Source organism: Sphaerodactylus townsendi, linkage group LG08 (assembly GCF_021028975.2).
Source record: "Sphaerodactylus townsendi isolate TG3544 linkage group LG08, MPM_Stown_v2.3, whole genome shotgun sequence".
Taxonomy (NCBI): Eukaryota; Metazoa; Chordata; class Lepidosauria; order Squamata; family Sphaerodactylidae; genus Sphaerodactylus; species Sphaerodactylus townsendi.
Genome location: NC_059432.1, coordinates 61547758 through 61571707, shown reverse-complemented (window position 1 = coordinate 61571707; position 23950 = coordinate 61547758). Strand labels below are relative to the sequence as shown.

The 23950-nt window shown below is 41.9% G+C and overlaps 1 protein-coding gene across 2 annotated transcripts in view; it reads left to right on the top strand.

Annotated features, from left to right (window-relative positions):
* The window catches only part of NEURL1 (neuralized E3 ubiquitin protein ligase 1), a 166617-nt gene that overhangs the window by 20000 nt on the left and 122667 nt on the right, over positions 1-23950 (top strand). The window contains exon 1 of one of the 2 annotated variants that reach the window (XM_048505268.1): positions 7846-7991. The exons of the other annotated variant lie outside the window; for it this stretch is intronic. Within the exon in view, the coding sequence (XP_048361225.1) occupies positions 7880-7991 (112 nt within the window). The 5' untranslated portion in view covers positions 7846-7879. Of the gene's footprint in view, positions 1-7845; positions 7992-23950 lie in introns of those variants that run through there. 2 annotated transcript variants of the gene reach the window in all.

Sequence of the window (23950 nt, the reverse complement as noted above, 5' to 3'; positions counted from 1 at the left end):
CCAATAGCAAATTGCTGGCTCATTCCTTTTTTCTTTCTTTTTCATGCACTAGGAACATAATTTGATGAAAATAACAGATGCCGTGGCCACAGAAGTGCTTTGATACATTTGCTAGGACAGTCTCACTTTGTAAGGAAACCGATGGTTTAATTTGTTTTAATTTGATGTGTTCATCTCAGTTTCCTCTTTTGTTGATTTTTGATAATGAGTTTGTACTCTTAACTATTGGGAAGCATGTTTTTTACAGTGCAATCCTAAATACACTATTTATTTATCTTTTGAGTAAACCTAATTGAATAGACCTGAGTTGGATTCTGAGTAGACATGCTTACATGGCTGTCTTAAACACACATCTGCTTGATTAATGTGCAAACAAACCTTCAATATGACTCCACAAATGGCAGGTTAAAATGCTCTAAAGCAGGAAATACAGTTCAAAAGTCCAAGAAGGCTGTCCTCCAACCCCTGAAGTCTAATCCTCCAGATATTTTTCTCCAAGCAAGGCTCCGGTACCCTGGAAGGTATCCATCCCTGTATTTTTTGTAACTCCTAGTCTGTGTTTTCTTGTCAATAATAAAATGTAAACATTAAAAAGTACAGCTTGCAGGGAATAGGAGCCCAAATGCCAGCTTAAAATCATACCTATGAGATTTTCATTGCTTGGGCCAGGATGCCTCCTTTTTAGCCAGGTGGGTTTTATAAACATTTTGCCCAGCAATGCTGGATAGCCACAAATCATGACAATGAATGTTTTATTTATTTATTTATTTATTTATTTATACTTTAAATTTCTATCCCGCCCGGTCCCCGAAGGGCTCTGGGTTTTCCTGTCTTCACTTTGGTTCCTGCCCCCCTGATCCTTAGAAATCTACCCCAGCCTCTAGGTATTGGTTTCCATAGGGTAGAGCTCCTGTTTGTTCTATGGTAGCTAGGGTTGCAATTAGTGACTTAGTGAGTCGGTCAGAGGGGGTGCATGCCCCAGGTGCCACTTTAAAATGTCATGCAGAGGACACACTTGGCTGGTCCCCTCACCTTCCTCCAGGAGCGAGAAACTGTGTTGGGCTGCAAAAGCCCTAGCAGGCAGCGGGGGGGGGGGGGGCTTAAAAGTGCGCATCCAGTTCTGCTGCTGAAGTCTGTCTGCCTTCTCCTGCACCACTGTCCACCAGTCTCCACTTGCCGCTCACTGACCACCTGCTCTGCCCACCTACTCTGATTACTTGCCCGTTTGCTTGACCACCCACCTCTCTTGCTCGCCATTCACTCACCCACCAGGTGGTCTCAATTTTGAAGAGAGGTTGCAATTTTTTTGGCAGGGGGCAGGAAAATTTCAGTTCTTGCCCCTAGGCACCATTTCTTGCAGGTATGTCACTTTAGGGTTGAAACCTGTAGAAATACACCTGATCTATAGACTACATAAGTTGGTTCCTCTCTAGAAAGTGCCTGCTTTGCAGGGTGTATATACCTTTTTACACCACTGAAGTCTCTTCCATCCCCACACCCACATTCCCCAAGCTCCATCCTGAATCTCCAGGAATATCCTAACCCAGTGCTTTTTAAGCTGTAGGTCTTCCTCAAGTGCAATGAAACAAAAACGCAGAAATGACTCCAAATATTACTGCCAAATATACTACAATTAGCTTCAAGTGGTTGAGGATTTACTGTTGTTTTTTTTAACCAAAATTCTGTGCCATTTGTTCTCTGGTCATTTCCCCACTTACCATCAACTACCCTTTGCTGCGCGCTACTCTCAGCGTGCGTCATTTCTGGCGCGCTCCCGGGCTTCCCCATGACCCCCGTGCAGCAGATCATCCAAAGGCGCCGTTTTGAGGAGCGCCAGGAATGATGTGCGCTGAGGGGGCGCGAGAGCGGCAGCGTTGGGGCGGCTGCGTTGTCGCCGCCCCTGTAGTGGGGAGTGCCGCGGGACCCCACGCTATTTGGCAAAAGTAGCGCGCAGCAGATGGTAAGTGGGAAAACGACCTCTATCGTTCAGATACGCTCCTCTTTTACTTGGTTTTGTCTGTCACAGATCTCTCCAAAAAGGACATTACTACAGGAAAATGTGCCACCTTATGCTAATTTGCTTTCACTTATTTTTAGAATTTTGCAACTTGCTGCAAAAAAGCAAAGCATTGCTGGCTATAAATTGTCTTAGTCTGTGGTGGGAGTGGTTTGAGAGACCTGATCTGTAAGGGCTGATGGTGGGCTAAGAGTATGAGCCTAACTTTGAATCCAGCATCCTGCCTCTTCAGTAGCTAGGCTGGTACAATTAATTACCATTCTCACATTAGAATGAAAAGAGGCATATCTCCTTTTCCTTTTCCTGCCTGGCTCTGCTTAGCAAATAGTGTTGCAATTTGTATAGAACGCCTTCTCTGCCTTCTGCAATGGGCATTTGTATTTTTCCCTTGCTGTTTTGCAGTCTGTCTTTGTACCAGGTTGTACCAAAGTAACGAGATTGTTCCTTAGAAGGTGCCACTCCTTCCAGGACCTACTACTGTTTAATAATTCCCTACATTCTGTACAGTTTTTCTCAGTTTGCTTTTCATGTTCTCTGCCTCTTCAAAATGCCTTTGTACTTTTAGGGGGAAGCTGTTTCCTCTGCTGCATGCTAGATTGTGGTTGTATACTGTTTATTCTTTGTATCCAGTGGGATTAAGTTCTCCCTTTTCCGTTCCTCATTCCTGATTTGCAGATACCACCAGAAGGTGATAAACAATGAACTGGTGACAAGCAAAACACTTTCTGGTGCTTTTGGGATCCCTTGCCTTTAAATATTTCTTTGTGGCCTTGTTAGTCTTTGTGCATTTTAATCATTGCCTAGTATCTGGTATCTTCCTGAACATAATAGGCCAACCTGTTTTATCTCTAATGGGAAATGAATGATGCTGTTTCCAATTGCTTTTAGTCCCTGCAACTGGGTGACATAATTTCATCTAATGCAGTGACAACACCTGTCACTAAAGTTAATGTTAATGCCTTTTATGCAATAGTTGCTGTTCCAAGGGCCAAATGGGCATTTGGGGTAAAAAATGAATGAATCAATTTAATACTCATGGGATTAGATTATTCATTCTACCTGATTATGGAACTGTCATTAAAATCTCACTGTATCACTTTTCCCTTATGTAACACTCTTCCCTTATGTAACAAGCTTTTAAGGGGTCTCTCTGAAGTAAAGCGTTTACGTAACAAAGTTGTGTCAGGGTAGACTTATATGGTCTGTTTCCTACTGCAGCAGTGACTTGCATCATCATTTACATCAGGAAAACTTTTGTTGCCTCAAATCTGTTTCTGCCTTTTCCTCCATATTGGTTTGCCAACCTCCGAGTGGTGCCGGAAGACCTCCTGGAAATACAATTGATCTCCAGGCGACAGAAATCAATTCTCATGGGCAGTGGTGTAGCGCCAATGGGGCAGGAGGGGGTCATGACGCCCTGGGCGCTGTGGAGGGTGTGTGGCTGGGGCGTTCCAGGGCGGGGGTGGGTGGTGCTGCAGCAGGGGCGCAGGGCGAGTACATGCCCCAGCTGCAGTTCCCCCTCTCTCCACCCTTGTTCATGGGGAAAAATGCCTGTTTTGGAGGAGGACTCTATGGCATTATACCTCACCGAGGTCCCCCAACTCTCCAGGCTCCACCTGCAAATCTTCAAGAATTTCCTAATTTAGAGCTAGCAACCCAAACTCCATATGATATCAATCTAAATAGATGATGATGATGATGATGATGATGATGATGATTGTAGATTTCACAGCTGCCAGATCTTTAGCTAGTTGTTGGCCTTCATTACAATTCAAGCCTCACCCAGAGGCTTAGGAAGTTGTAATGTATCGGCGTAGTTTTTGTGCGGATCCCAGCAGGGCTGCCTTCTGAATTTGACAGATGTTAATTTTGTCAATTCGAAGATGTTTCAAGTGCTATAATAATAATAATAATAATAATAATAATAATAATAATAATAATAATAATAATAATAATAGGATTTATTGGCCGCCTCACCCTGAAGGGCTCGAGAATATGGAAATCCATGATTTAATTAAAGCATTTTCATTGACTTTTGTGGTTTAACTTTTCTATCATTTATCTATTTAAAAATTACTCCATGTGTAGGAAAAGGTCAGTATCTAAAAGTCAAAGCAGAGATCAGAATGTTTTTGTATAATGGGCAGTGTGTTTATCTTCTTACCAATAATTTCTGCAGAGCAGTTTATGAACATGTGATTGACCTTTTGACACTAGCTGTACACCCATGACTTTAAAAATGTTCACCACAAGGTAATATGCAAATGCAGAAACACATTATGTGCAAAAAAGGAAAAAATCACCAATACCGGTTAGTCAGTTTTGGTTGAATACTCCTGTCAAGTATACATGCAGGGCAGTACTAGGTTTGCTGTTGTATAATGGCTTTCTGTTCCTGGCCTTGTTCTATAACCCAAATTTAGGACATGAGGGTCAATGATTTGTTCTTGATTTATGCCTCTTTCACAGCAAATGAACCCTTATGTATTGTCTCATTAATCTGATGAAATAAAACCACACGTGGTGTTCTGCTAGCTTCCCCATTGGACTCTTTCATTATGGTAGCTTCTACTACAGAAGAGTACTATCTCTGTCGGTCAAGTAACTTCTCTATATGTGGGGCTATTAGTATTCATTAAAAGAATACTGAAGTGCTGCTTTCAATAAGCTCTGTCAAAGAGCTACTGTGTGATTTGTTTCATAAAATATAATGTCTAAGGGATGGCTGGGAATGGGGATAGCTTTTATAGCCTCGCTTTTATTTCTTTTTCAGCACTGGAGAGACTGGAAGCAGTTGAGAGGCTATGAGTTCTGCTAAAAAGGACCATTACAAACATTAGAGCTACAAAGATTTCCTTCAAAGTCATAGCAAAAAGAAAGTGAGAGAATGACATATTCACTGTAATTTTGCACATCAGATATACTAAACTGACAATCTGATAGGACCAGAATTTAATATTTCAATTCAATGCTTCTTTGGTAAACAATAATAAACACCCAGCATTCAAGCTCTGGCAGGTTTGTGCCAGTCTGACAAACGCAGAGATAGTATCACCTACAAGGGGGAAAAAATAAGCATGATGAAAAGTTTCCATCAGTGTCTTGACAAGGTGATAGAAAGTGCTTCTGCAGCATATACACAATGGGCTACAGAAATACAGAGTCATTGTGAGAGACCCAGTGTGGTTACTTGCCAGTGTAAATAGAATTTAATCCTAGGACTGAAGAGACTCAGGTCCAAATTCATATTTGCCCATGAACCTTACTGGGTGAGGTTACAGTGTCTCTCTTGGGCTGTTCCGAAGTTAAAATGGGATGTCAAAAAAATCTGCATCACAAGATTAGATATTTAAATCTGCATCACAAGATTAGATATCATTTAAAGAAAGCATGGCAGGTTAGTGTATCAACAGCTCCAGTCAGTGGCGTAGCACCCATGGGAGGGCATGATGCTCCGGGCAAAGCCATGGCGGAGGCTGGGCTGGGCTGTGATGGGGCATGGCGGGGGCGTTGCATTGTGTGGTGGGCTGCGGTGCGGCAGGGACGCAGGGCGTGTTTGTACCCCGGGCACAGTTTCCCCTCGTTCCACCTCTGCTCCAGTTACCATGCCTAATTGGATCCTGCTGGTACAGAGCCTGTACATCACTGTAAATCAAATGCTGGAATAAGCCAGTCAGGGTGCCATCATTCCCTTGTCTTGCTTAAGGGTTTCCTGGGGCCTCCAGCTGTCTACTGTGTAAAGTCGAACGCTGGATCAGATTGGCCCATAATGTGATTCAGCAAGGCAATTCTTGTTTTTCTAGTGCAGAAAGCAGACAGGTTACAGTCAGTGCTCCATTTGCCCTTTCTCAGGAAAAAGAATATCTCTGGTAAGAAATGAGGGGTGGAGGTACACAGGAGTGATTTTTAATGTTCCATTTATACATTAGGAGCCTTAGGACCATACTGCATAGGATGTAGGAGAGCTATGAATGGATATTCAGTGATTTTATATTTTTACAATTGGTATGTGTTAGGTGGTCCTTTGAATTTTACTGGTAAAGCAGCTTTGGGGAAAGATAGTTGTTAGCTCTCCTCATCCCCAAGAATGTTCTTGATTTCAGTTATGACAGCCTTAACCCCACCTCTCCCAGAAGATGATCCTAGCCCCGTAGCAATAAAACAAAATGCAAGTACTTTATATTGATTTGAAGCATCCCATCAGAGGTCTTTACCTCCATATATTGTTGAGCCTTGACATTCTTCTGCCCTTGTGTAGAAATAACTCTGTACCAAGACTATTGGAACATCTCCAATAGATTATCCAATAGTTTTCTTTCCTGAAGTGCAGCCATGTACATGTCATTGAAACATTTGTGAAATGAAAGAGGCATTTAACTCATTCTCTAAACCATTTTCTTAGTCAAAATGCCCTTCCCAGAATACTGATTTACAGTGGTCCTCCACTTTATTATAGGAGCTAATCCCTGAATTTATATGTTCATTCAGCAGTCTGTTGTTGCTAGTGAGTAGTTGCTTCCAAGAGAGATTGTAGATCCCTGATAATGCACTGGAGATGTTTTAGCTGTGACTTGTAAGTGAGCTTTGGTTTTCAGGTGTTTTGATCCACACTTGTTTTCTCCCACACTATGGGAACACAAAATGCCAAAATGGATCTTTTTATAACAACCTAACAATGTTATATTTATACTGTCCGGAATCCCACTGTTGTTCTAAAAGTACTATAAATATATATACATGAGATCATGTGACAGCTGTGGTTAACTTGAAGACACAGAATATTCCCAAGTAGGAAATAATTGTAGTTGAGGGCAAAGCAAATTCAACAGCCAGCTGTGCGGGGGCATCATCAAGAATGGTGGACACTCTTGATGGCTTGTAGCCCATCTTGGCATAGAATGTTTTCACATAGGGACTGCATTTCACTGGTGGCCAGAAATGTGTTTTCAGGAAGATTACTGAGGGAGTGTACTTAACTCAGGAATCAGTGATAGCCAGGAAATATCTGAGAGGGTACTAATGATCTCATAGTCTCCCTAAGTGACTGTTTGCTCTAGAAAGGAGACAGTTTGGAAGATGATTTTGCTTTAGAAAACTACAGTGGGAAAGGGGTTAAACATTCCTGTCCTGCTGCTGCTCTGCATGAATAGGGCATATTACATTTTCAGGTTATCAGTACTGTGACATCTTAGGCTACAATGAAATAAACCTGAGGTCTAACTATTTTGAACAAGGAAAAGATGTGCTGAAGTATACAACTTCATACCTGTCAAACCATCAAAATGCTTCCCATAGGTTCAGACAAGAAGATTCCTTCCATCGTCATGAAACTTATCCACAATATATGGAATGATCAATGACTTCAAGTGCAGTGGTGATAGGGCAGCAAATCAACTCCTGTGGAGGGAGAAAAAGTGGAATCCGAATGGATGGCAGAAGTCGTAGTAGGAGAGAGAAGCAGCTGCACAAGGCAGTGCCCCTGGATGATTGGCAAACTTTAATAAAGTGAGAGGCCGGACCTCAGTAGTAAAACATTCTTCTAGTTAAATGAGAACAGCTGCATTCTCTGGGAGTAGCTTTGAAGAGTCCAGCACAGATCCTTGGGATTTAAGAGAAGGACATGAAAGGCAGTGATATTTGTTCAGATTCACAGCAATGCACATCCAGGATTCCAACAGGGCTGCTAACACAGCCCTGTTAACACCACTCCGATTTCAAAGGATGCTTCCTAATATAGCTCAGCCTCCTCCCCTTCCAGTATGCATTGTCCAGCACTTTGAACTAGGAAAGCTATGAAACACATTCTATTCCCTATAAATCTAGTTATTTTCATTTATTCAGAATGGCCTTCCAAATAAGAAAATGTGGAAATCCCATTATTGTTACATTTTATCTGCCCCATCTTTCCTTCAAAGAGCAGAAGGTAATGGACATGACCCTCACTTCAATTTTGTCCCCTCAACCACCCTGTCAGGTAAGTTACATTGACCAAGAAATCATCCACCTTCATGGCTAAGTGGTGAGTTGAACCTGGTGCTAGTGTTAACTTCTAACCATTATATGGCTATCCTAGCATGCTAACCTGCTTCATGTGTATCCTAAAGTGTGGCAAATACATAGGCAGAAAGGGTTGGTTAATTTTATGGAGACAAAAATGTTACCAGTCACAAGACTGTCCCCACCATTTCTCTGTAGGAGGGAATGATGCCACTGAGCATACATATCTTCCAGGCATGGAACCCTTCCAGTAGGTGGTCCCACTGTTCACCATCAGTCATGGGGCTATGTTACCTTATGGGTGAAGGCAAATCACATGCTATGAGAGAGATCTGTGGCTAATTTGATAATTTAATGCAAAAATGCTGCCTGTTTCACTGGATTTCTGTTTATTTTTCTGCATCAGACTAATACAGCTGCCACTCTAGAATTATGTACGTAAGAGAACATTAATGGTCGAAAGTTATAATACAGAGGGCTGAAAAATTGGTCTGCAGTGTGAAGGGAATCTGGTACAAATTGCAAGTTTAGTCTGGATCCAGCCCAGTATGAGCTACTACCCCATAACAAAATCCACTGAGCTAAACTAATGGATTAAAGTGTTTCTCCCAGACTTAGGCCTCTTCCGCACATGCCAAATAATGCACTTTCAATCCACTTTCACAATTGTTTGAAAGTGGATTTTGCTATTCTGCACAGTAAAATCCAGTTTCAAAGTGCATTGAAAATGGATTGAACGTGCATTATTCTGCATGTGCGGAAGAGGCCACAGAGAATCATGGCACTTGATCTCTAGACATTATTGTGATCAGTCCTTGCATTGCTGATGGTGCTTACTGGTCCTCTTGAGCCACATTCTTCTGCAGAATTTTATTGGATTTTAAAAGATCATTCCCTGCAAATGCACTTCGCACTCATTTCAGTCACCTGTTATTCATAGCAAGGACTCCTGGCTTTCAGGGTTTAGAACCCTCCTAAGGTAAACAGACTCCTTGTTTTGTTTCATTTCAGCAGCCTCTAGTGGAGGGAACCTTTCTGAAACACAGATGTTGCTCACAGAGATCAAGTCCTCACTTTGCTTAACTCTGATTCAGCTGGTTATACTTGGAAATCATTTAGTTCAGTAATACCCAGAGGGGAGATTTTGCAGACAGTGTGATGGCAGAGATATTCTGAACAGGAAAAAAATTAAGCATTTGACTCCAGACTTATTTTGGCTAATGCACAAAAAAGCAGTAAATAGAAACCAAACAAAGGGAGTTAGAGAAGAAGGGCAGAGTACGATTTATGCTAGTTGTTGTTTCTGACTGTTTCTATTAGTTGAATCTGCTCTGATTTGGACAGGGGATATGGGAACAAGCCACAGAACTGCCATGATGGATCAAGTTATAGAACAGCCAAACATACCAGAGAGAGAACGATTGGAATGAAACACACACCGAGTGAGACAAACCCAGGGGAACATAATCTGCTTGTCTAGAGATGAGGCTGCAATATATTTTTAGAGGACAAACTTCCTCATCATGCTAAACCATAAAAAATAGGGAAATTTCAGAAAAATCACCACTCTAATTATTCAGAAACTATAATGAAAACTGCCAGTTTTTAATAGTAGAATGAAAAAAGTGTTATGATACCTTAAATGTTCATAGAGACATTGAAGTATAGTGTAGCACCTTGAAGACAAAATTTTCCAAAGTATGAGTAAAAGCTCATATCATGATCATTATTATTATCATTACATTCATAAATTGCAGATTGATGTACAACAATAAATTAACAATTGCAATCAACCTTATGAAGCTTCTCTGTAGGAGAACCCAACTGTCAGCAGTGGAATGTCCTGGATGATTAAAATGTTCTCCCACAGAGTTATTGTAGCTTGACTTGCATGCATTGTATCCTCAGTGTTTTCTCTCACTTGCTGACTCACATACAATGCGTATAAAGTTAAAATGTAAGCAATTGAGCCAAAAGCTCATGAAATGCAAGAAATATAATCTGACTTTTCTTTGTAACTTTAGGTATTCACAATAGCAGGAACTGGCAACAACATCATCTTTCAGATTTTCCTGAATGATTTCAGTCCTGTAGTGAGTCGGAAAACCTTGGTCTTGATTAAGTCCCAGATGAATTCAGTCAAGTTTTTCAATCAGTTTTAGTTTAACTGTCTCTCGCTGGAGTTGTACTCTGAGAAGGTATTTTCCACACAAAGGCAGCAATCCTACACACATTTATTGGGGAGTTAGCCTCAGTGAATTTAAAAGAATGTGTTTGTGATTAAATAGGCCTAGCATTCATCTGAAAATGCCACAGAATTCTTCCCTCCATTATTAAAACGAGCAATATGAAATCGAACTAATAATTGGTTTTTGAATAAAAACATTAGTGTGGCTCATTAGTTAAATATTCAAGAGCCCCGACTTTTTCATTCTTGTGTTTTTGTAAGTTGGTTAGATTGCAGTTTGTAGCAATGATGGAACTGCCATCTCAGCTTTTTTGCCACCTATTGACATCACAAACATAATGTTTTTCAGAGGTTTGCCATGTTCAGCTACTAGTCACTTGGAAATGTGCTGTCCTCTCTTCCAGCAATGTACAAGTAATCATGAATCAGCTCTGAGATGCTACTGCCCTTTCTTATATCTAAGCAACACTTCCTGTTACTTTTTGTTTTAATACTGCCTTTGTGGTTAATGCGGCTGAATGGAAAAGGAATAGCTTTTTTCTAAGGATGTACGTGGTTTATTTTGGTATGATGCAGAATGAAATTTACCTGTAGGTGTACAGTTGAATCACATGTGAGAGTCATTAATAGAAGGACTAGATTTTGTGAATCATCAGTGGCATTATAATTCTCAGCTCCCTTACTATTACAAATGGGGTGGAAGCTACTAGTTAACTTTCCCTTTCATTCTCCTGGAAATGCTCGTGAAGGAAATGGCTTATGATCCAAGCTGACCTCTGTGCATAGTGATGTTCTCCATTTAACATACAGTTGCTTCAGAATAGCTTAAATCAATCAAAAAGGGGAAAGGTTTCTCTAAGACGAGATGCATCAGTTCTGCAGCTGAGGAACAGAGGCAGAGAAAAAGCAAAATGCCTGATACTGTAGAGAAATAAAAGAAACGTGGACTCATAATAAGAGATTTCTGACGTGGTGGAAGGAGTCTGGTAAGGTTGGGCACCAATAGCTGCCCATCATAATATAGAGGCCAGGAGGCCTCACTGAAAGTTAGGGTAAATATCTCCTGGAATTATAACTGATCCCCAGGTGACAGAGATCAGTTTCTCAGGAGAAAATGGCAGCTTTGGAGGGTAGACTCTATGGCATTATACCCTGCTAAAGTCTGTCCCCTCCTCAAACCCCAGCTTCAGCCCCCACCCCCAAATCTACAGGAATTTCCCAGTCCAGTTGGTCACCCTATATGACAGGTGTAAGCTTGAATCCCCCCTAAAATTTACATAGACAAATTGGTTTAATTCTATGGACTATGATTTCCCCAAATCTCTGTTCTCTTTCCCCAAATGCAGTTCCTGTGTGATGGGGGACCCCCCCGGGGGGGGGGGGGGGGCAGAAATCTGCTATAGGATGGGAAATCTGTGGAAATTTCCCCCTTCCCCCATATACCCTTTAGATAGGATCTAAGCTTTTAGATTGGATCCTTGGTGCACAAGGGAGGGGACAAGCCGTGGACTCTGCTGAAGACTATAGATATTAGCTTCTTTGGGGCTTACATTTGTCTCAAGAGTTTAGCTGGACCCTTCTGGTGTGTTTTTCTGGGTAATGTAGATTAATTGTTTCAGTTTTCTTTGCTTGTACTGTAGATTGCAGCTATACATTGCTGTTCTTCAAATATTTATGGTCAGTCAGACCATTTATCACTGTTTCTGGCACCAGCATATATTCCACTTGGGAGGCGGGTGTTGCCTGTAATAAAGACTGTAAAATCCTGGCCTGATGATGCCTCTAAACTACTTCAAGATTGTTTTGAGACAACAAATTGGGATGTTTTCTACCACCCAGATCTGGAGGAGTATACCACTGCTGTTCTGAGTTATATCACCCACTGCACAGACACTCTTACTGTGTATAAAGCATCGGTTACTCAACCATAACCCTGGATGACAAGGAGGTTCAGCGACTTTTGCATGACAGGAATATTGCTTTCAGATCTGGTGATAGGCAAAAGTATAGTCGCGGCGAGAGCCAGTCTCAAAGAAGGCATTGACAAGCAAGATGAGTTATAAAGAGAAATTGAAATTATTTTTAATAATAACAACATAGAGGCAGGTATTGGCGGGAATTCAGCAAGTACCAACCATGAAGCCAAACAGCTAATATTGGTCGGAAGTCGTTGATGTCGAGCAGATTACGTTTTTACTGCGGGATCTTTAATGCGATCTTTATCCCAGTCCCACCATTCCATCTTGTTTGAAAGCTTCCACCATTGTTCCACTACCAAAGAGATTTCCTGCTGACAATCTTCAGGATTATAGACCAGTGGCACTCACCCCCATCATCATGAAGTGTTTTGAAAAAACTTGGTCCATAGGCATATTAGTTCTTGCCTTCAGATACATTTGATAAACATCGGTTAAGCATATCGGACTAATAGATCCTACGGAGGGCGCCATTGCCGTGCTTCCACACAGCTTTGGCATCTGGAACAGCAAGGGTATGCGAGAATGCTCTTTGGACTTTGGTTCGCATTAGCTGAAATCTGCATACAAAGACTGGTGACGAAACTTGTGGATCTTGGACTCTCCACATTCAATCTGTTTGTGGATTAGGGACTTCTTGTCTGGGCGTTCCCAGAGGGTTAGACTGGAAATCGGGTTTCCTCAGTTCTTACTCTAAATATGGGAAGCATACAGGGCGCAATGCTGAGCCCTTTACACTGTTCACCCTTTATACATATGATTGTACTCCTGTATCATAGTAACACCATTATCAAATTTGTAGCGGTGGTGGGGCTCATCTGGAGGATGAGTCTGCCTGCTCGAATGAAGTGGACCGACTGCTCGCGTAGATTGCAGGAAAATAGCCTGGTTACTAACAAGACAAAGGGAACGAGTGGACTATAGAAGAATAGCTCAGAAATTCAGCCTTGACTATAAATGAGTCAAGAGTGGGCCGGGTGGCTAGTTTTAAATTCCTGGGCGTTATGATTAAAAGAGGATTTGACCTGGGGAGTACAGACACAGCGATTGGTTAAGAAAGCCAGCAAAGACACAGCACTTTCTGAGACTTTAAGGAAGCAACTTAATAGATGGAAAAACTTCTGGTGTCCTTTTACGCTTTGTGCTATAAGAGTGTCTAACCTACTGCATCTGTATGGTTCTCCAGTTGCACAGTGTGGCGAATGGAAAGCTCAAAGGGTGATCAATACTGCACAAAGGATTATCATTTGCCCTCTCCCCTCCTTGGAAAAGAAATCTGCAATGCCGAAGTCTAAATAAAAGCCCAAAATATTCTAAGGGACCCGTCTCATCCGGCATCTCTTTTTTAAGCCGCTACCATCTGGCGGGCGATACAGGGCCCTCAGAACTAGGACAAAGAGGCTTAGAGACAGCTTCTACTCTAGAGCTGTGGCTATGCTAAACTCCGCTGCTTCATATTGATGTATTTGGGGCTATGTAGGGATGGGTGGAGGATGATGATGTATGAGTCTGAAATTGCATGAGTCTGAAATTGTATGAGTCTGAAATTGTGTGCATCGAGGAATGCTGCTGTAAATTTCGTTGTGCGTGCACAATGACAATAAAATGCTTATGCTTATGCTTATGCTTATGCTTATGCTTATGCTTATGCTTATTTATATTCACAAGCTGCATTAGACCTAGCTTCTTAATTATAGGGCTACCAGAACCCCAATCCAGTAACTGCCATCTTTTGCTTGAGCTATTTGTTCCAGCTAACGTGAAAGAATGTTGAATGCACATTTTGTTTCACAGCACTGAACTTTCACAATCCTTTGAAACTAGCACCAGTATACAACATCTGTCTACAAGACATCACAAGCCCCAAATACTATTGTTCTTGTGTAACTATAGGCAGCCCCTGGTGTTTATTCATATAGGACTATTAAATGGGAAGTGATTGCTCCAACAATTTCTCATGTTGGAATGGAGGAGGGAATACTGGAAAATTGAGCTGAAATCCAAGCTCTGTACCTCCAGACCACTTTTATATGATTGGAATTCCCTGTAGCAAACACTGTGTAGTGAATGGTTTGTTTCTTTTAAGGAAGATGAGACTGATCGATAGGCCAATTGATTGTTAATCATGGTAACTAAACATGGAATGTCCATATTCAGAGGCTGTATAGATGTCCAGACATGGCTATCTGGGATACTATGATGAGTTCCCCTTGCTGTTTGATGAACTAGTATGCTTTTAATCTGATCTAAGAAGGTAATTCTTACGCTAACTCACGATTTTCTCTAACATTATATTAAAAAGAAGTCAGTGTGAAATTTCCATTTCTATCACAGAGGCCTCAGGCAGATGTTACACAAAAGATCAGTGCCTGCGATCTCCTGAAGCTGTTTTGAAGTGGGGCAGCAGGGCAACCAAAGGTGGTTTGCTCTCATGCTGTTATTCCCGTTCATCTCAATGGAAGAAATAATACAATATTTGTTAGAATATGAAGATGGTGTTCCCGCAGCAGCCACTAGGTGTCACCATCAAAACACTAACACAGTAGGTCATGTTGCTATAATTAATGCTGGTATAATTAATGCTGGTATAATATTGGAGTGGACTGTAACAATGCATGACTGATGGTCATAAAGACATAGTCATCCCCCCAGCCCAGCTGATCTTTTAGTCCATATTTATTTAGTGAGATAGTACTAACAGTGAATAAATATACTACTCTCTCTGCATTAAAACAGAAGAATATTAAATATAAATTAACTCTCTCTCTCCCTCTGTTTGTGTGTGTGTGTCTTGTGCCTTGAGGATTTTTCTTGAATAGTATTCTCATAAACCATCTACTTTATTTTCATCCCATCTTTGTTTCTAGGGATCTTAAGGCAATGGACAAAGTTCTCGGCTTTCCATTTTACCTTCATTAAAACTTACGGTAAAAGAGAATGACTAACACGCCACTCAGTGAGTTTTTTGGCTGAAGGGGCATTTGAACTCAGGGCTCTCCAGTTGTAGGCCAGCACTTCAACTACAACCCCACACTGGCTGTCAGCAGCTGACCAGTGTTTAAGTTTACTTCCTGCCATTGCTGCCTCTCTGAACTTTGCCCAGAGACCGACCAGCCCACCCCTCTGCTTTCTGCTCACAGATATTGACACATAGGTTAATTCCCCACGGTCAATTAATCACGTGATACGCGAAATAACCAGGTTTCAGGAAGAACTCCCCACTGCTTGAGTGACGAACAGGGATTCATTCCATTTCTGGCGCTCGTTCTCCCCCTTATCCCGCATCCTGGCAGAACCTGCTTGCATGTACAACTTCTTTCCTTAGCACGCTTTCGATCTAGTTTCATGGGGAGGAACGGGGGTCCAATCCGTGTTTAAAATTCCCGCTGTGGAGTGTGATGCAAGTCTAGCAACCAATCAGCTCTTGGCGGGCGCTCAGCGGTGCGTTTGCAGCCTCTTCTGGGTTTCGGTTAGCATAACAAAAAACTACTTACACGAGTAAGAGTCCACCCTTCCAAATGAGCGAAAACCTGCTTAAATGCCTAAACACTTAAATGTTTATCCTTACAAATGAGCAAAAACCCACTTAAACGTTAAATGTTTAAACATTTATCTTTGCAAACGAGCGAACCTCAGGTTTCCACTCCAGAAAGGTCCCACCCCAACACGGCACACCAGCCAATCAGGAGAGACCCGCAAAGGAGATTGCACGGTGGTGGGGACTGCTACATTTCTGGAATCAGAGACAGGCCTACATGTCTTTGCTGAATACATGGTTGAAATGGGGAGGTTGAAATCCCGATTAAAAAGTGCCGTTTATTTATGAACTTGGTTTGATCTAGATAGAATTTCCCCATGGGGAATCGACTTTAATAAAATTCAGATCCTTAGACTGTGGCTTTCAGGTGGTTAGGATATTTATATTCAAATTCTCTATGATGGGAACACACATACTTTTTGCTTTCCTGGTGTTACCAAACTGACTAAGAGATCCACACACACACACACACACACACACACACACACACACACACACACACACACACACACACACACACACGTGATTAAGTAGGGCAAGAAAAAAAAACCCTTTAAAATGTTTAAATTTAAGCTTCATCCATTCAGCCCTAATAATATACAGTAAACAAGATTTCTTTGATTCTTTTAAGCTCTGAGTAAAGAGTGTATTAAAAGCAGTGCTAAACACTTTTTAAAAATATTGACAATGCTGTAAGATTTTAAATTCATTTAAGCTGGTACAGTATGTGAAACTAACCTGGTGTATTATTTCCACTTTTTTATACATACACAAGTCTTCTAGGATTTGATTGAATCCAAATAATTCTTAAACGTTGATATTTACAGAAACTGGATTGCCTCTTGGCAAAACCTAAAGCAGAACCTGATTTGAAATGTCATTTTAAGGGATAGCTTAGATCCAGGTATTTGTTGGAACACATTTTAATCTTAACATAAATGACAAATAGTTCAAATAAACTCAAGAAAGCAACCTCATTTAGTTTTACAAATCATCTTGGAGAACAACACTAGAACCATCATGTTGGATTACTGTAGATGTGGGGAGACGCCAGTTCATGTCTAATTAGCTGCAACTCAGGCTGTTATAAATCATAATCCCTCAAAATGGAAAGTAAGGGACTGCTGGTTGATAAGCAGTTTGATGTGCCTTTTTATGTCTATGTGCTCCCTAATTTTACATGCTTTTGATTTAGACTTTCTTAAACAATTGATGTTTTTATCTGTATTTATCTGATGCTGTTTTTATCTGTATTATCTTTATAGTTGCCATCTAATAAAATTTAAGCAACAGCAAATAGATTGTTCCTTTTTAAAAAAAAATAGCCTGAATGGTTCCTTACCAAAGTAGAAACAGCAATTACGTAATGCGGGAAACTGCAGAAAACACATAAAGATTACAAACTAGAGTGCATGACAAGTCTTATGGGAGAAATCAGCTGATCTTTCAACTCAGCTTCTGCTTTTTGAATCCTATGATTCAGCCTCTTTCCCTATCTCTTCCCCCATACCTTTATAAGTTGCCCCATTGTTAAGAGGCTGGGAAGAGATGCCTCAGTTCCACTTGTACTCTTGGTTCTTTGTATGGTATGTGGTAGTGTCTGGAGTTTGTTGTCACGCCATGACAGAGATGTTTTTCCTTGAGAAACTTGGGGTTTTGCTGTGGTGTTCACATAATGTGATTGGTAACGAGATTAAGTTCATCATGCCAATCCTTTACAAGTTGGGGGCTGTTTGCCAATAAAAACATCTCATTCTGGCTTTCCCGATTTGCCTCATTCCCCCCTTCATTTCAGCATGTGCCAGTTCACAAAGCCAATCTCTGCATAGCTACCTGAATTTGTTTCAGGCCGGTCTTCAACAGGAGTACAGTGCAGACAACTGCCTGAAACATATATAATTCACACCTTAGAAAATAGAAGGAAAAGTACCAAAAACTAAATGTGAAATGAACATTATGGTGAAAACACTGAGCCTATTCATAAGAAAACTTTGTGTTGCTGTTGTGACCCCCCCTCCCCCAGACCTGAATGGCCCCCTACACAGATGTGTCTGAATAAGTTGTTATCTCAATTATTCATATTAAGAAATTAGAATGTGGTCTTTTTGAAGGCAGACATTTACCTTTTTTTAAAATTTGCCCTGAGCCCACAGGTCATGGGGGATACAGACTGCCCTTTGGCATTGCACCAGTGGCATTGCACCCTAGGATGGAAACCTACAGTGCAACAAATAGCTGCTTGCATTTTAGACTAATAATTCAGAATGTACGGTATCTTGTCAAACTAGAATACTAGTTCAGCTCTCCATGTACAGATTGGCAGTATGAACTGAAAGAGGGAATGAAGGAATCTTGGACTTACATCAGCCCAAAAGCGACACCCCCCCCCCCTGCTTTGTTTTTGCCAAGCCAAATCTGTCCAGAGCAGTTTCAGAAGAAACTTGATAGGCAAAGTGCTGAAAGTGCTGGCAGTGGCTCCAAAATAGACTGCTGACTGCATAGAACTTTCTCTCGTCCCTTCCTCCACCCTGGGAACAAATAGCCCATGTCTCACTTTTAGTAGCTAATACTGAAAAAATGAAGGACTGTTTAGTCTTGCCTCCCTAACATAAACCAGCTAGAACAAGGCATCTTGAAGGAAGTTTGAAATGAGTTTCCTTATTTGGAAGAAGAGTAATTGTTTTAGCACACGCAGTGTGAACATTGTGACTGAGAATGCATGATCCTGGACTAGATCCCACTGTTCTCAAGGAACTGAAACATGGTCGTGAAGCACAAATGGGAAAATGGTATCAAGCAATGTTTCAGAGGCAGTTTTTTTTTAGAAATGAGTGGTAACAAATTCTGACCTAATAGTCTTCATTTGAATTTCCTGTTTTTCCTGGGGTTGAATTGGTGAAACTGAAATTTAAATTTTTAGCATTCCTTTTGCCATACTTTCTGTTCTGGGAAAGTGTAGACATCTACTAGGGAAGCAAATATATAACAGTGATAACAGATAAGAGGTCCTTGTTCCAGGATGCAATTCACTTGCTGCATCTTGATTTAAGATATTTAGGGGTGGCCTACATTCTGTTTCAACAGATATGGCTTTCATCCTATAATGTTCTTCTTCCAGAGGTCTTTGCATTTCATATCTCCCTATTCCATGCCAGGGGATAAACTATTTAATGTTTCCTGCTTTATGTTAGGTGTAACTACGCTGTGATGATTCTCTGTCGTGAACTCACTGATGCTACAAGCGCAGAACATTTCCAATGGCAATAGAGCAGCCATATGGAAGTTGATTTATTTATTTGATTTCCATACCACTTTTCCCCTTTTGGACTTAGGGCAGTTTTCAACAGACCATATATAACAGTATACCATTCCACATACAGTAAAACTATATATAATATTCAACTCATAAATTAATCCAGTAATGTCGAAGGCTTTCACGGCCGGAATCACTTGGCCGTGCTGTATGCACGGCCATACAGCCCGGAAACCACACAGCACCCAAGTTAATCCAGTAAGTTAAAAAAATACAATATAAGTACATGATGTGGCAAAAATCCAAGTTCATTGAGGAATAATTGATAGATCAGATAGAAAGGAGAGGCCAAATATGGTAACTGTTTCTGCCGCAACCATATGCCTTGTGGAATAGCTCTGTCTTGCAGGATCTGTGGAACTGCATCAGATCTCTCAAGGCCCTGGTCTCATTCTACCAGGTCGGGGCCAGGATCAAAAAAGCCCTGGCCCTGGTTGAAGCAAGCTGGACTTCCTTCAGACTGGGACCCCAAGCAGATTTTCATTTGCTGATTTAAGTGACCTTACTTTCCTTGATCATCTCCTGGTGGCCACTTTGCTTCTTCTGTGCCACCAAAGAGCTTTTAGATAGATAGATGGATAGATGGATGAGTGGATGGATGGATGCTATATCACTATGTAGGGCAGAGGGGAGAAATGACAGCCTCAAGGGGAAGATGACAATAAAATGATGGTGTGGCTGATATGGATGGGAAGTTCAAAAATTCACACCTTCAGGTCCACAGGGCATGCAAAAATCCACATCTTTCTAGGAAGATTGTTGTAAAACAGTGTTGGGAAAGATCAGAGCCAAAACTGGACAAACTATGTAAAGGGGATGGTTGGCAAATGATTTCATGTGGATGTTTTGAAAATCACCACTCCTATTTGAGAGAAAAACAACCAGCCATGAAGATGCCATTTTATTGTGGAAGCTTTGAGAAGCCAGCTTGTATTTCTAGTTTTTTTTCTGTCTGAGGAAGGTAACATAGAGTAACGCTCAGTTTGAGGGAGCTATATTACAGAACCAGCTACTTTTGTTTTCACAAAAGGCATCATTAAGGAGAGCAGCTTTCCAATGCCATGATCTGACTGTTGACACTACAAGGTGTCCCGTGAAAGCAGGGGGTGGGTATGCTGACTGCCAGTTTTCCAGAGCAAACTACCCAGCAAGTGAAATTGGCAGTAGATTCAAAACAAACAAAAGGAAGTCCTTCTTTACACAAGTCATAAATTATGGACCTACCTTAGATGACTTTAAAAGAGAATTACACAGATTTGTCACTGAGGGCTCAATTAATGGCTATCAGTGATGCCATATAGAGGTTATTCCTCAAGAGAACTTAGATTTCAAGTTACTTTGAGATACAAATGAAGAACCATGTGCTCTCAAAATAATCACCTGGAGAAGCTATTTAACCTTGAATGTATGCAGGCTTTGATCCATCCCAAAAATCTTGCTGTTCACATATCTCTTCAAACGCTCCCTGAAAATTGAAAGGGCAAACTGAAAGATATTTCCCCTTCTACTATTTCTTCTTGCCCTGATACCTGTCACTGGCAGTCAGATAACCAGGTACTTCAGAAGTCATGGAGAGTTAGAGAAAGTTTTGGGAAAGAGAAGCAGATTGAGGGTGAGGTGCACATCCCAATCCTGGACTGAAATATCCCTGGGCACCCTTGTTTTCTTATGCTGTAACTTCCCTCCTCTGTCTAGTTTGAAGCATTATTTCTGAAGGGAATGTATCTTTTTTTTCCACTGAAATATGGAACTGGAGCTGAATCTGGTGGCATTTAGTTTGCAAAATTCTTCTTTTGCTATCAGAACACAGGTAGAGGGTGGGGGGAAGAGACCGTAATGGACCGTAATGGTCAGATTATGGTTTAAGAGTGCTGGACAAGAAGTTTACTACTGTTCCACGCCGTCGACCGCGCGGTCAATGAAGCAGCGAGGCGGAGATAACATCTGGTGGAGATCGCCAGCAGCGGGAGACCGGAGGTCCGTGTTCCTAGCGAGTCTCCCGTCTGCCGGTTCCTGGCACCTTTTATTGTTACTCTATGGGAGGACTGCGGGGGGGAGTTCCGAGAGCTGGAGGTCGGGAGATCATCATGTGCTTCATGATCTTATCTGGCTACGTATGAGAGAGGAGCGTACGCGTCTGAGCCTAATCCTCACCTGGGGGCAAGACCATTGTCCCTGCGCCCGGTGATTGAGCCAGACAGTTCACGACCCGTGACTCATGGGGGGATGAGGAGTGGGGGTGCGATGCGACCGGCAAGGCCGCAGGTCCGTTGGCGTCCCAACGTTCTACTACGGCACTGCTGGGTCGGCAGTGCACTACTACACCTTTTGTGCACCATTTTTTTCCTTTACACATGACAAGTGTGAAGCAGTGAGGAACTTGCATGTGAGGGGAAGTCCTACTAGTTTCTTCATCCTCATTGTCTTTCTCTCCACTGCCACCTCCTCACTTGCTTGCCCGCCTGCCCACCCATTACACCCCATGTGACCATCTGTGCAATTATGCATAGTATGTCTATCTCTTGTTGAAAAATAAAATACAACATTTTTTTTGCTCCAGGAAGAGAACAGCCAGGTTCAGAACAGTGGCGTATTTGCCTAGGGACAGGAGGTACCCTCTGTTCCCAGGCACCACCGATCTGGTCACGTGAGGGTGCAAAACATGGGTGGGGCCAAGAAAGCCAGAGGATCCCTCAAACCTCACCCCTCCCAGCTGCCGGCCCCACCCCTGAGCACCGCCCCCTTCTGGCTGCTGGCTGCGAGCCAGGAGCCGGCAGTCCCTTCTGCCCTCCCCTCTGTGGAGAAGCAACTGGAAGGCTCCTTGCTGGGGCCTTTGCTTTTATAAGCTTGGGGGCCATAGCCCTGCCTCTTGGGGGTGTGGCCCCACCCCCACACTTATAAAAGCAAAGGCCCCCAGCACAGAGCCTTCCAGTTGCTTCTGTCCTTCCCAGAGGGGAGGGCAGAAGGGACTGCTGGCTGCTGGCTGCCGTCTTGGAGCCAACAGCCAGGAGGGGGCAGGGCTCAGGGATGGGGCCAGCGGTGGGGCCCACCACAGGCACAGTGGGGGAAGGCGCTGGAGAACTGATGTCTCCAGGTGCCATTTCACCCTGGTACACCTCTGGTTCAGAAGATATGGTTCATGAGCATGGAAATCATTAGTTTTCTGGTTCAGAAAACTAATGATTTCCATGCTCATGAACCATATCTTCTATCAAGAAGTTAAGTTCTTTCACCTTGTTTTGCATTTGTGGGTCATCTTCTGGTTGTGATTTTTATAATATTGTGGATGAGTATTTTAACAAGCCCCTCTCCTCATTTTTGTCAATACCTGGACTCAAAAGAGGATGAAATGTCTGGCACATAACTGGAAACTTGGACTCAAGACATTAAATATATATCTCTAACCCCTGATTCCGTGGGACTTGTTCATGCTGTTGTGATAAAGAGTTAATCTGCTAAAGGAAAACATGCAGCATGTGAGGGAGCAGATTAGGAATCTGTTTTTGGCATTTCATAGTTAAGCTGCACATATCCTCTGCCATCTGTCACATACGATCCCACTCCTTTGCTGTGTACATAATGTGATATGGTCAGGAAGAAAAGAGGCAGGAAATGCCTCTCTGTTCTCAGTTGGCTTTCTATTTGCATTTGTTTCTTTTTAGCCTCAGGATCTCTCCCTAATGCACATTGGATATCACACTTAATCTAACTTTTAAGATAGCAGTTCTCTAACTTATCTTTAGATGTGGCTGCCTATATGCAGTCGTTCCAGTACATTGTAGTGAATACTCCTAAGCAGACCACCTTTCTCTGTACTAATTAATGGAGGCAGTACACCTACATTAAACCTGTATTGTTAAACCAGAATAGTCTGGAAATCAAGGGGCTGAGAAGTTACTCTTGCTTTGTATCCAAACCCTATTGTTCCTGGGACTAGCATAGAATATGTGTATGAAGGATTATTCATTTAATGGTTCTGCTATGCCTTCTTGTTACTGCTTTAGCCATCTACAGTTGTTTCTCTTGCCTTGCTGTTTCCACTCTCTTTTCTTCCCTTCTTTGCTTCTGGCTTGGGATAGGTGTATTTGTTAACATTTTTACAAGTAAATAGCAGTGAGGGGAGAGGAGGGATCAATCTGGATTGGGTTTTTAAAAAATTTTATTTTTGCAAAAAAATGAACAATACAGTGGATTGGGATTGTGGCATGGGATGATAGCGATGAACCCCTTCTTCTACAACAGTTTCCTAATCACAACCACCCCCAAGGAAACACTCAGGCATCTACTGTATTTATATTTGTGGTTTCTGCACAACCCAAATATAATGGACTGAGTAAGCTATGTATCCCATTTTTGGGAAGAACTTCACACAGGGCTCTTCCGCAAAATGGGCTCAGCCTGTTATATTTCCCTCAACCTGGGTTTTACAAAAATCGCCAAAGTAGCGATCTTTTAGAAGAACCCATGTAGAAGCCACTCCTGAGCGAACAGGACAGAAGCACTTTCCACTTTACTTTTCCTTCCCGCCACCCAATTTTCGCATCTCCCTGCAATGGTTCACACACTTACTTTTTCTTTTCATTAACCTTTAATGGCATAGATAAAAGATCATGGGTGTAAACATCAATTGTTCAGTTTATATACTTTTGGTAAAACAGAGACAAGAAATTTAGCCATATCTTCGGTTCGTCTGACATTACAGTTGTTTAAAACCAGTCAAATCTTATCCGAATCGGGGATAAATGAGCATCTGTTGATACGAGGCTCAATAAATAGCCTTCTCTGCTTTTTGTGTTTGGTGCAGTGCAATAGAATGTGTTCAGTGGTCTCATCTTGCTTGAGAGAGCAGTTGCATAATCGTTCTTGCAAAGGAACATGGGAAAATCTTCCCCTTGTGACTGCCAAGGGAAGAATATTTGGA